The sequence below is a fragment of the Argopecten irradians genome, chromosome 16 (genome assembly GCF_041381155.1).
Source record: "Argopecten irradians isolate NY chromosome 16, Ai_NY, whole genome shotgun sequence".
Lineage (NCBI taxonomy): Eukaryota > Metazoa > Mollusca > Bivalvia > Pectinida > Pectinidae > Argopecten > Argopecten irradians.
Window position 1 is genome coordinate 12975572 of NC_091149.1, and position 13556 is coordinate 12989127.

The 13556-nt window shown below is 34.1% G+C and overlaps 1 protein-coding gene across 9 annotated transcripts in view; it reads left to right on the forward strand.

Moving 5' to 3' along the window:
* The window catches only part of LOC138310371 (microtubule-actin cross-linking factor 1, isoforms 6/7-like), a 116578-nt gene that overhangs the window by 31580 nt on the left and 71442 nt on the right, over positions 1–13556 (forward strand). For 8 of the 9 annotated variants that reach the window (XM_069251568.1, XM_069251565.1, XM_069251564.1 and 5 more), the window contains 3 exons: positions 1034–1104; positions 9369–9497; positions 10960–10977. In XM_069251568.1, coding sequence (XP_069107669.1) covers positions 1042–1104; positions 9369–9497; positions 10960–10977 — 210 coding nt within the window. In that variant the 5' untranslated portion in view covers positions 1034–1041. The remainder of the gene's footprint in view (positions 1–1033; positions 1105–9368; positions 9498–10959; positions 10978–13556) is intronic. The other variant, XM_069251562.1, reaches the window with a different exon arrangement.

Sequence of the window (13556 nt, forward strand, 5' to 3'; positions counted from 1 at the left end):
TGCAAATTTACATAGTGTTTGATACCAAAAAACTAAGTCAAACATCATTTCAATGATTCTTAATGTCTTTTTCATATTCTATTGAATGCTTTTACCTGTGTAAATTTACAAGTAAATGTCAACTCAGGATTCACCCTATAGTGGATGTTATTCTTGAAAACGCAATAAAGTACAGTTAAATAGATATTTTTACATATATACATGTATATGTACGTGTATACAACTACATGTACACTGTACGGCTATAACACTATGGTGCCAGGTCGCCATGTACAGTAAGCTCAAATTTAATTAATTCAGGCGTGAACGTTATATTATAAAGGCCTTCTGCTAATATTCCTTTTTTAGGTTGTAATCAGCGATCATATAGCAGTAAATTAAACGAAACGTTCAGTAAAATGCATGAATATTTTTTTCATTTTTTTAATTTCTTTTATTTTTGCAAAGATTTTATAATACAGTTACATAATATAGACATATACATGTATGATCGTGTATGCACTTTCATCCATAGCTCCAATACTTCCATACATGCACAGTGTATCTATGTTAAAAAATACATGCTATTATTTTTCACGGTAAAATATATTGCGACCGTTAATGATCTTTTTGTGAATTCCAGCTCCAAAGCGGTTATTCTGTAAAGTTGTAAATCTTCAACCTACATTGTACACTGTTACTGTACCTGTAAAGGTGTTCACACTAACATTGTTATGCATGCAGTGATAACTTTAAATTAAAATGTTGACTCCTGCCTCCGGGAGACTTACCTGTACATATTTTATAAACTTAAGAGTAAATTCACCTGTGAATTAATTTATCTGTTGCCTAAGCAGAAGATGCGCACGATACAACCACCACAATTTGTTCTATGAACCATTTATTGATTGACGAATTCACCCACAGGTGAAAAATTCGTTTGATGTGATACGGAAGCAGATAGTTTGTATTTGATCTTTGCGCATGCGTGAACTTGAATGTGTCATTTCAAGATGACTGAATTCATTTTTGTGTACATATTGGTGTGTTACAGTTAAAACCATGGGATCCCGAAGGGATGGAGGAGGTCCCGAACAGTACATAGGGATTATCAAAGACAAACAGGTAAGTCCTTGTTTCTTTAATTAACACACCTGTACATCTCAGGTATATTTACACCTGGAATTTCTCCCTACTACCGGTCAGTGTGTGGGACACCATATTTAAATACCTTTCTATAAATAGCTAACTGTAGTTGAGATAGGGAGTTCCCAATCTGTCGATTAAACCCTATTTCTATATTATAATGTGCACACCTGTGATTTTTTCACCTGCCGGGTGTAAATATCTAAACAACATCATACACAATAAGACATGTCAGTGGGTTAGAAGACGGTTTTATTTACCTGTTATTCAGACAAAGCTGTGTGTTTCTATATCGATTTTTCGACCTTATCAGATGACAGGTAAAATATGGGGCACCAGAAGGGGATTTTATTATGATAGAAAATATTTACTGAAATTCCTCATGATTTTATATTCAATTTACCATATACCACTGCTTTTATTAAAGACAGTCATCTTATATAATGTCATCTAACTTTCTTATCGCGTAGTTTTGATCATTTGGTCTGAAACACAGAGATTTTATTGAATAGCATGTTCGCACTGTTATCAAATAAACACACTAATCCAGGCAACATTTGAAAACAACAATGCCACATGCAAACAAGTTTGTGTTTACCAGAGAAAAACTTCCCTAATTTCGAACTCGTCCGTATAGATATATTGCTTATCGCGTGGTGTATATGAACTTTTAGTTTATGATAACGAATTAAAGGCGGTTAATAGTAATTATAGCATATACTGATACAGTGTATAGAGATTTAACTTATCGAGATTGTACATGTATAGCAAATATACACATATTCCAAAACAAAACAAGCATTGGAGCACCAAATCATAAGACAATGCCGATGTCAATCTTAGACAGATAAGAGTTTAATCCAAGATTAACCGGCGACAAAAGACATACTTAGGAAGCCAAGCATTGTTTGCTGCCGATTATATAGACTAATTACATATTCCCATAGACAGATTACACGTGCTGAGATAATATGCATACCAAACTTTACGAGATTTAAATTGGGACTAGCTCTCATAGGAGATAAGTTAACCCGTGTTTCCTTTGACCTTAACACCGAAATGAGACATATGACTGGTATTTGATACAGATACAGCGATCTACATTGCATGTTTGATTGTCGCATTCGGGTATCAGGGTCAAAGGAAATTCAGAGTTTACATCTTGATACAGAATCACAGTTGCAAGCATGCGATTCTTCACAGAAATACATTAACATGTAATTGACGTTTTATATATATAAAAAACCATTTTCCATATTCAATGACACCTCCGTGTATGAGTAGTTATACATTGATAGCGTTTTTTTATTTACTTAGAATTACTTAATCTTTGCATGCCACTAAATCAAACAAAAATAGATGATACGTATAATTAAATATCATTGAATTTTAAATGACTGCAAATGTTTGACTTACTGAGATATATGTTATGCATACCATTCATATTGTAATTAAATAGCCGGGGTTTAAATACATTTTCATGAAATACTGCACTTTGTGGTCTGTGTTTGATATACATTTATATCATTAAATTGTATATAAAATCAGGGTGTTGTCTTTGATGTAGATCAAAATGATAACACTATTTGTATTCAGATTTGTACATACAAGTACAGTACATTTTATGGCATATACTACATGTAGATTTTACAACAGAGGTTAGTGTTTAATACATGCATACATGTATATGCAATCTAAAATATACATAATGAGCATGCTAAGTCCATGTACGTGGGTGATGGATTCGTAATGTATTCCAGTATCTCTTCACGCGTGTACACCTGTGTACATATACATACACCTGTACCGTGACTCGTTAGGTAGAGAGGGGATATGAATTATTTAATTTGACGTGAAAAGAAGCGTGTTTACACGTAAATAACCCACCATCTGTACCAGTCGTATGTGCTACGTATACTTTAGTAGTCACAGCGGCAGCCCAGAGGAGATTTTGGGAACTCCGGAAACCCCTCTATCTTTCGAATTTTGATGAAAATTCGTGTACTTCTACCGTTAATTTCCTTGGGGTTTACACCCACCCCCTACCTCCTGTATATATCTACATTATACGGATGCATCGCCGATATGTGTACCACGGATTCTACCAACTACGTTAGACAAGGTCTGGAATAATGGCTTTCTCACCCAATTCCATCCTAATTCGGTCCTTAACACGTATATTTTCCAAATCGCATCAGTTCTGAGTTAGATAATGTTTCAATGCAGGAACTAAACAGCGTGATTGAAGTATAAGATAATCTACGAGATGTGTTTAAGGAAGAACAACAGTCCTGAAGTGTACTCTTACATGTATGTACACAAGATATGGCCAGTGTTGTTATGATGTTGATTACTTCTTAGGGCATAAGTTATACATAATTGATTAAATATTTCCCCGTATGGCGTCGATGATAAAGATATTTATAGTGAAAATGAAAACTTAAGGGCGTTATTCTTTTGAATGCACTTTTACATTTATGGTACTGAGGCTTTATACTCTTGAAGTGTATGGCAGTATTATCTATTATGTATTTGCATATTACAGAGTTATCTGTCCTTGCGGGTATGTATCGATTGTGACGTCATACTTTTCGGAGAAAATGACGTGAATTGTGCTCACAAATTAATGACGTAACAATCGATACCTACCCACAAGCTTTAGAGAGCTTACTCTGTAATATGCAAAGACGGAATACGTTTGATAAAACCAGGATGGAATAAAACTCGCGCTTACAATTATCATCGATCAACTGAAAGAACAAATATGCATGGTTTAAACTGATAACTGTGTGTAAAGACAAACTAACATTTTCAAATGTGTGAAATGAACCACAACACGCCATTAATGCATCAGTGATATAGCACTATAAAAAGGGCAACAGTTCCACTATACAAGAAGACACAACACGAAGATACCGCTGTCTCCCAAAACACGCACCTCGCACAACATACACACAACACAACGCATACATGGGAGGCCGTCCTTACATGACCCTGGCTGTTAATAGGACGTTAAAATAAACAAACAAACAAACAAACAAACTGAATCGAGATGAGGTGCTCATATAACTAAGCCTTATATCTAAACAAATCTGAACAAAAACAAATATAGGCTTTTTTTCTCTCTCGATTTGCCATTGGCTAAAGCCTTACTAACATAATCCACTAAAACAATTGAATACAATTACACAATTTCATTGACATTCGTGTATTTTAAATACTTTTTTGGAAGGTAACTGCTCATTGGCGGGTTTTCTCCATGTCTTCTCTGCGTGAAACCCTCGATAACTAAACCCAATGCAATCAAACTAGTTAGAAACTTCTATATACCATATGATATATAGCTGACGCATGCCGGGGTTGAGGGGTGCCCCGTAATGATAATCCCCCCAAAGTACGAGGCTTAGACAGTTTGTGATAAGGGAGTGAGACACTAAGGCGGGGTGACTCTAGATCGACATATTATGAGGGGACGTCAACATTTAGGGGATAAAAACTGCGGGTAGTTACAGCTAGGTATACAACATTACCGTAGGCTCGCGATTATATGCTTTTGTCTGTTTTAAACTTATTGGTGGAAACGCGGATTAGCGGAAGAATAAAATATGACGATATGAGCAGGTGGTATTGAATGTTTTTGAATTATGGAGTCTGATATTGGATAAGGTAGTGTAATAAGCGTAACACGTGGTGTATGATGGTATCAAACCTCTGTTGGCACTGCATGGAATATTTAGTATATTACATGTAGTTATAGCATATCAGAGAACTTTTAAGTATAGCATAATCTAGTGATACCCACATTAACGTAGAAATCTTTGATAAGTTCTATTTATATCAAATGTTCACAAGTTTAAAAAAAAATATCTGTGTATGCGTAACGAAAATTTTAAAGTGTATTTATGATATACGATGCATTTTCAAAAACGTTATAAAAGTCATATTTCCTCGCTTGATATCCGTGTCGGCCGCGGTGATTCCAATTATCTGGCGTAGATCGTTGTTTTATCTCCCGATACTCCGGGTTTACGTCGCGATCAAGATCGAATAAGATCGAGTGTGCACTGAACGTACATATATGGAATTAAAAGCGTCATTATTTTAAGTTCCGCTTTATATATAATGAACTTTGCGCGTACGTCACCATCAAAATTTACACGCAACAAGTTATATATGTTTGAAGTGATCTGCTAGATCGAGTATACATAAAGCTGGAACTAGTTGATGTACATAATCCAAATTTGGAATTAAAAGCGTGATGATTCTCAGCTTCATTTGTATATGACAAACAGTAAAACACTACATGATAATCTCTTTTATTGATAAATAAGATGAATCTGCATTGCGTGTATCTTAATAGATGATGTGTATGTACATATATAGTAATACTTCACGTGTACATGAGTACATATATGTATGCACAGCCTCCTATAAACGTGATCCATGTCGCAAGCCGTTATAAGACGGGGTTTATATTTACATGAAAATATTTTTTCAATTTATATCAACACCAAAGAATATAAGTTTATTAATTTGATAGGAGGCAAACCTGTAGGCCAAATGACACACCTGTGTATCAAATTAATGAACCAGATTTCCCCATGGTGTCATAGTAAACTGATAGAAATGGTACAGCTGTTGTTTTACTATAACCGACATTATCAAGTTCAACCATCGTCTATGTTATAGCACATATTTAAAATATGAAAATATGATGAAATATAAAAATTACAATTTTCATTTGCGTTCTTCTTAAAATTACGCCATTATTCATGGTGTCATTATATTTTCATTAAAGCAGGTTGAGTCGATCATATATGATACATAATTAAAAAATATTAGCTATACGATTGTCAAATAAATAAAACTGTTTCATGGTATAAAATTTCACTATATTTGCTTTCAAGAGGCGGATTTTCGTTATTGAAAACGACATTAAAACATATATTTGAAAAAAAAAATAAAAAAAATACACGTAGAATACACCCCATTCAAGGGAGTATATATATGAGTATATTGTTGGTTACCTGTGTTGTGTTAAGAGACAATAACTAATTATAAAAATATATAACAACTGTGATTTATGTAGATCGTCCATGGTTTGAAAACCTTTCTTTATGTAATTGAAATCTCATGACAGGCCGAATAGCACGTTCTAATTTCAGATAGTTCGTCTTGACTTAATTGACATTTTGACACGAATTACGTAACCTACCTTTCCGTTTGTCTATCATCAATTACAATTAGCCTCGATTTCGTTACATTTGGGGGTCACAGAGTGCATACTAAGACGTCAACTTCAGGGCCGAGTGCAAAGTAATTTCGAAATACAGAAACGGTCATGTTCTAGAATTGACAATTCACGAAATTCATAAAATATTGAATTCATCGAAATAAGATTTCGATGGGTTTCATACGAAGCTGTTTATCAGACAAAAAGTTGTCCCTGTAAACGGAATGTAACAAATCGCATTGTCTGGCTGTGTAACGCGTCTAGTCGTCTGCTGGAGAATTTATGATGCATGACCGGAAGTACGGTATTATATCCTTTTATAATATTTTGTTCGTAAGAAAATAAGCCTAAGGGATTATTGATCTGATGTTATCGCGTAATCATATGGGCAGGTCTGTTGATGTAGTTTGTGTACTTAAATCATCAGCGTATCATTATTTACATACTGAGATTGGAATTTGATAACCGTGGCCTTGACTTAATGTTTCTTATATATTTATTTACTATATTTTGTTCACCTTATGGTCAGAACTCTAAACAATCCACTTTTTATGAACAGAAGACAAAACTGAAATCAAGACTTCAAATTTATTTTTTTATTTTTTCAACAAATATGATCATACATACAGTACGTGCATCGCTTATCCTAAACATCCCTAGTGTTTATGCATCCCTAGTTTGGTCCAAATGGCCCTTGGTTGCTAGGCGACCGTTCTTTACTGTCCGTTGATGTCTGCTATCCAAACAATGATGACTCATCACAATATGCTCTGACGTAAGGTTACATACCAGGGATGACGGGCACCTGCCCTAAGTGATGACGTGACGTCATCTGTCTGGGCGGACTGATCAGGTGAGATATACCACATACATATGTAGGTACACCTGTGGATGTCATTAGGGAGTATATACCTGGACGGTCAAGCAGATCTGTATAGATAAACTATCTACATATATATGTTCGTTGCGACAGGTGTGTTATGCACTTTGGGCACTAAACAGAGATTAACGAGTTATCTCCCTTTATTAAAATCAGTTCGGGCATCCGATAATGCCGATCGCGATCGTTTGTTCTTGTGATTAAGGATAATTCGATATTATTTTAGTTCTCTTAGTAGAGCCAATGTGATACAATAACTTTCCATGAATTTAATTTATACACGGTTCCATTTATCATAATATTCATGATTGTTCTAGCTACATTGACATTCTCTCACGGATTTAATGCAACTTTATAGCAATACGGTCGTCTGCACATGTACTCCATATTTCACCATTCATATTAATACTAGCAGGATCAGATCCCGACAACATGTTATTAGTGGCCAACAAAAGACCGAATTGTTATCGGAATGAATTAAATTGAAGAGTTTTACGTGCCGTCATGTTATCGTTTCTGGGCATGCGTAAAAACATATATTATTAATTGTTATCAAAACGATGACACGAAAAAACCCTTTTGATATTGAGCATGCAATGCCTTGATTCTGGACGTTTTAATAGGACCTGTGCTCGTTAGCCGTGCTCGATTGGCCGTACATGTAAACTTTCACACCGGCACACAATACCTGTATAGCACGATTTGTATCTACAAACATTTTTATCTATAGCAGTTGTAATAATTACCGGAGACATAAGCAAACCACCTTCTAATATCAGTGTTCGCATTTCTATATAGTCCGCAATTTAACAATATTTGAACAGACATGCTATATAAACACTGTACTTTTAAGAGTAATACATATTTGCAATAATATTTGTAAAACATCAACAAGGAAATTGATCATACTTTATAAAACGGCAAAATAAAAAGCCACGGAATGTTAAAACGGAAGGCACTGCATGTACTTTGTCGTTGCTGTTTACATCCAATTTAAGGCAAACTGCTGACAACCGTCGCAACACAGGCCGTTTCGTTGCTCAGATTACAGAAAAACGTATATAGAATTTAAGTAAACACGTACCCCCGTTTTAGGGGAAAAAGACGTTATAAAAAAGAAGAAATAGAACGAGTATCGATAAGAATGGGATTTTCTCATGGTGACTAAACTATGAAAACGTAAAGAGATTACAATGTACAGTGTACATATATAGCCACGTGCGGAAGGTTTGATGTATATATAACCAGATGTGACAGACATCTGAATCACGTAACTAAACACATATAATATAACGTGTCACAGCGATGTTTTAACACTATTTACATTTGTCAGGCTTACGGCACAAATAACACTGCTATTTGTCATAAGGCGATTAAAAACGTCACTGGATTGTTCTATACATATTAGTCAAGTAGAGTTATTCCCCTTGGGGACTTTTTTTTCTTAAAAAATAAAACAGGAAACTACATTTTTTTAATTAGTAAAAGTATTTGAAGTATAATTTATCATCTTCGAAGATAAACCCTTGTTGTCAGAAATATGTTCTTTTTCTTTTATTATACATATGTTTATGTACATTTTGTACGTACACATTTGATACATGTAAATCGACATTTATCTATATGTTTACTCTATGACCATAGTGTTGTAAGGTTGACGACCATTTCAGCACATCAGATATCTCAGCATTTATCAGATGAATAATAATGATAACGATCAGGTGTAAATACATATATGATAACGAATATCACAAAGTTAACACAAACATAAAATATTGTTTTTTTTTCTTCTGGAATGTTAGTCATCAATGTTTCGTACGTCCATCGCTAAATATATCACTACAAACTTAACATACATGTTAAGAATTGAAACGCTGATGATTTCTAGAAAAAAAGTTTGCATGTACATTATATATTCGTAAGCATCGTAATTTATCAGAGTTACTTCCCTTTCTTTCAAAGCGTCAGTAATATAGCAGATTATATGTGGATGATTTAATTTGAATAAACACTTCTGACGTTCTTGAATGTTTCAGAAAAATAACAACCAATATAAAGTATAACAATTCTATAACTAGTATTAAAAACTGAACTAATATCAATAATTTTTTGAACATATTCTTCTAACAGAAACTAGTCCAAGAGATTCCGTTCAGCAATAACTACATCGGGATCCAACAGGCGCTTGAAGAGACAAGAGAAAGAACAGACCAAGTCAAGAGCATCAAGCGAAAGGTCGATGAAGTAAAAAGAGCAAGAGTGAGTATCGAAATACGGAACTATGTAAAGAGTTCCAATCGAAAATAAAATGAATAAAAAAGAAATGTATTTAATTGTTACGATTTAGATAACATACTTATATCGTATACTTAGACGTATATTCTTAGTTTTCATTTAAAGGATGCTAATTATTATTAATCTTCATTTCATTCCCTTTCATTCCATTTCATTTCCATCCGTCATTTCTATTATCATTCTACCATATGTACGACGTATCTTGTTTGTTACAATGTAGTTATCGTCTAGCTGTATATATGTATGTAGTGTTCCGATGCGTTCCGAATGTCCACTTATGTTTCTGTATCAAGTTTTTAATAGCTTTAACTCGATAAAGGCATAACAATGTATGTCAGAGAAATGAAAACCTCCAAAAACAAACAAACAAACAAATAAACAAAAGAAAACGGTCCTTAAATATGCTGTTATGTTTTCATTCCATCTCCCATCCTCAGACTTAATCAAGAGGTGTATAATCACTTATGCATTTGTTTGTATATCTCCAACAAGGACATGTTATAGTCAAGTTGTATGTTAAACTGTTTACAACTTTCCGGAACACATCGGACACAATTATCCCAACTTATATAATTATAGTGTATAGTGTGTGTTAACCATCAGTTCATAACTTCTATACATATTTCAAAACACAACTGCAGATATATGTGTCAGTTTATACATTTTTTGACGTTTTTCGTTATAACAATCACGTTCTATGTTGCGTTTTTGCTCCACATCCAATCACATTATACTATTGCTACTGTATGTCATGGTTTCATTTTTTCACGGTTGCCAATGGCAGCGGCATATACACTCTGTATACACCTTGTGCTTCACTGTGTTTTACATATGACTTACCTCACAAGCGTTTTTACGATAATGAATCAAAATCCCAAAAGCGCCTGATTGTCCTATATTCTTTTCTCATAACATATTTATTACAAAATCTATCCTTTGAAATTGAAAATTGGATTTATACATGAAATCAGAGATTCAAATCTCAGATGAAATGTTATGACATGAACTTTATACTCTTTCTATTTTTAAACCAAATATGCATGCTTACAATGTATACCTCAATAGATGCAAAGTCTCTATATTGGATGTAGAAACTGTGTGATATCAGATTTCTTTTTAACTGTTTTCTCGGGAAAATATATACCTATAACCTTTACCCTCTTGATATATCTATATTGGTTTCTCTTTTTAACCGTCGAACAAGTGAAAATGTAAAAAATATCATCGATAAAGAATTTATAAGTTTCCTACATGGTGCTGTCATTACTTTTCACATGTTTACTATTCTTCTTTCTTTTTATTGGATGTTTGGGGCTGCTTTGTTTTGATTGGTTGCTATTTTATAAGCATTGGTATGATTGGATGGGGCGTCAGCTATATATGTCGTTATGCTAATTAGCGGACCTGGTGAAACTTTTCTTTGTAGCGGAGAAAGCCAAGTGTGGTAAGTGTCGTATGCGTGATCAAACTTACTAACCCAGCACCATTTCTTCTCCTACGGCCTGTCCGATTCTCGTCCGACCGTCATTATCCATCAAGATGTTGTCTAAACAACCCCTAGATCTATCTGGTATATCAGAGTTACTCCCCTTCATTTTACCACATCATTACTGATGAAGAAAAACTAAGGGGGTCCTAGGCATAACTGGTATATGAGAATGCAAGTCGACGACTGCAGTTTGTTGTTTCAGACTTGTCGAACAGTAAACAATCTTCCATCCATATCTTTGCTCGCAGAATGAATACTTTGATGTAAATAAAAATGTTAAGTGAAAATCATTGGATTGATAGTGACGAATCGATTTTAAGACATAAAACGTTAGATGGCCGCGCAATAAAGAAGTTAAGCGGATGAAGCCCATTAGTTTTTATCATAAAGTATCAAAGCAACGTACAGTGCACAACATTTACAAAATGCCTCATTGCCTCAGAAAACAATCCTTCTATTGAATAAGCTAAACATGAGGTTGTCGACACACAATATTACTTGTCATAGTTTTGGACTTGATAGATGCTAATATTATGACAATTCAACATTAAAATGAATCTGATACAAAGCCCAGTGTTTGAATTTTGCGTATTCTACATTGTAACTGTAGTTTTCCAGTGAACTTTGATCTGACGTAGATAGTGATTTTGTGGTGGTGTTAGTAGTAGTCTGACATTTCTGTTCTGCACAGAGGGTGTCTGGTGCTTCCAAGTTCTTCATAGAAAATGACGCCGTTTAGTATTGTGATATCACAATAATTTCCATATCATGGTTCACGACTCAACCAAACGTTTATCAAAATGAAAAAATATATATTGCTAATTACGTGAAGTACTTATTAAACTTCAAACATTGTGATTGCTTTAATATTAAACCATTGATATGCAATTGATTTGGAAATGTATTTTTGTTTTGTTTTAAAATTAGCGAGAATGTCTCATTTTTTGAAACCAATAAAGGTCATTACCTATTCCCTTGCAATCGGTGCCAGATTTCATCAAGATTTCTAAATTTTAAGGATTTTTTTACAAGAAATATCCACATAAAAGCATTACAGAAGGTCTTTATCGTCTGTTCTGTGACTTCCGTAATGCTTTTCTGTGGGTATTTTTAAGCTAAGAAAATCCTTAAAAGGGTAAGGAAATGTTGGTCGAAAGAAATGGAAAAGGTGTGTCATACCATACAGACGGCGATTGATCTATATCAAATCTACTACATATATCTCTCTCTGTATTATTTCCTTCTCTCTGCTTTGTGATTAGACAGGAAACGGAAATGTAGTGTGTAATTTCTAAACCAAACACGGGGGAGGTTTACTGCTTGCATTGCTTCTTTCCGACTTTGTAGATACATGTATATATTTCAGCACATTTCCGTTTTCAGATGTAAGATTACAGTAACCTGATGCCATGTACTGCCTTCGTTCAAAGAGTGTAAACTGCGATGGATACAATATTTTAAAAGTTAATGCGTATTATGTAGAGCGTATACTATTTAGAGCACGCGACAATATTCTGGTAGAATGTCATTCCATTTTGCTCCGTCTCATTATTTTAGTCTTTGAACTCTCGTATTGCGCGATACTTTCACGAGAACCAGCTCGTTCCCGTCCCCAATGCTTAATGCATACATTGTATACACATATGGTATCCTGACAGTTTATCAGCAACATTATTAAAAATCACATGTACATCTGTTCATTTTTAATTTAGATTGACAATTTTCAATTCAAACAGATTGAAGATTTTTTTTATTAAATGAAATATATCCAATACGTTAGAAAAACCGCTCTCTCGTAATCAATATCATTTATTAGAAATACATTCGTTATCTGATTAGAACGACATTGTCATAAAATGCTGTATCTGATTTATGTATAGTTGTTTTCCTTTTTACATTTGAATGTCTATCTTTGTCCTTTGGCCCTGAACATTTTATGCAGTCCATCGGTATTTCAGGAAGATATTTCTTTCCGAGAAAATGCAAAGTTTTTCCTGTTGTAAGGCTGCTCTAAATATATCAATGTATTACCGATTTATTATTACAGAGCACTGTTAAAAGTATTATATCTATTATACATATACGTCTTTCAATATTCTAAAAATCTTGATTCACTGAAAAGCAATTGAGATCAAAATATATTGTATTTGGGTTCAAACAAATAGTTTTAGGAAAAACAATCTTCATGTTGCTGTGAGGACATAACAAGAATGATGTCACGCCAGGCTATCGAGTTCAACAATTTTCCTTCCGTGGACTTTTGTGGTGATCATCAATGCAAGCCAACCTTATGTGAAAAAAAAAGATTATCTTCATGTGAATACACAGTTGAATTATTCTGTATGAATTCTTTTCAATACGAATTCAGATTAGTCTTAAGTTTGACATATATTCACAATGCGTGGCCTTTTCGCGAAACTGCGCATGAAAGACGTTTCTATTCGCTGGTCTGGGTATGAAAGGCGCTTCTCGTTGGCCCCACACCAGGATAGTGAACTCTCTATTGATGAACATTTTTCATTTACAGGTATATT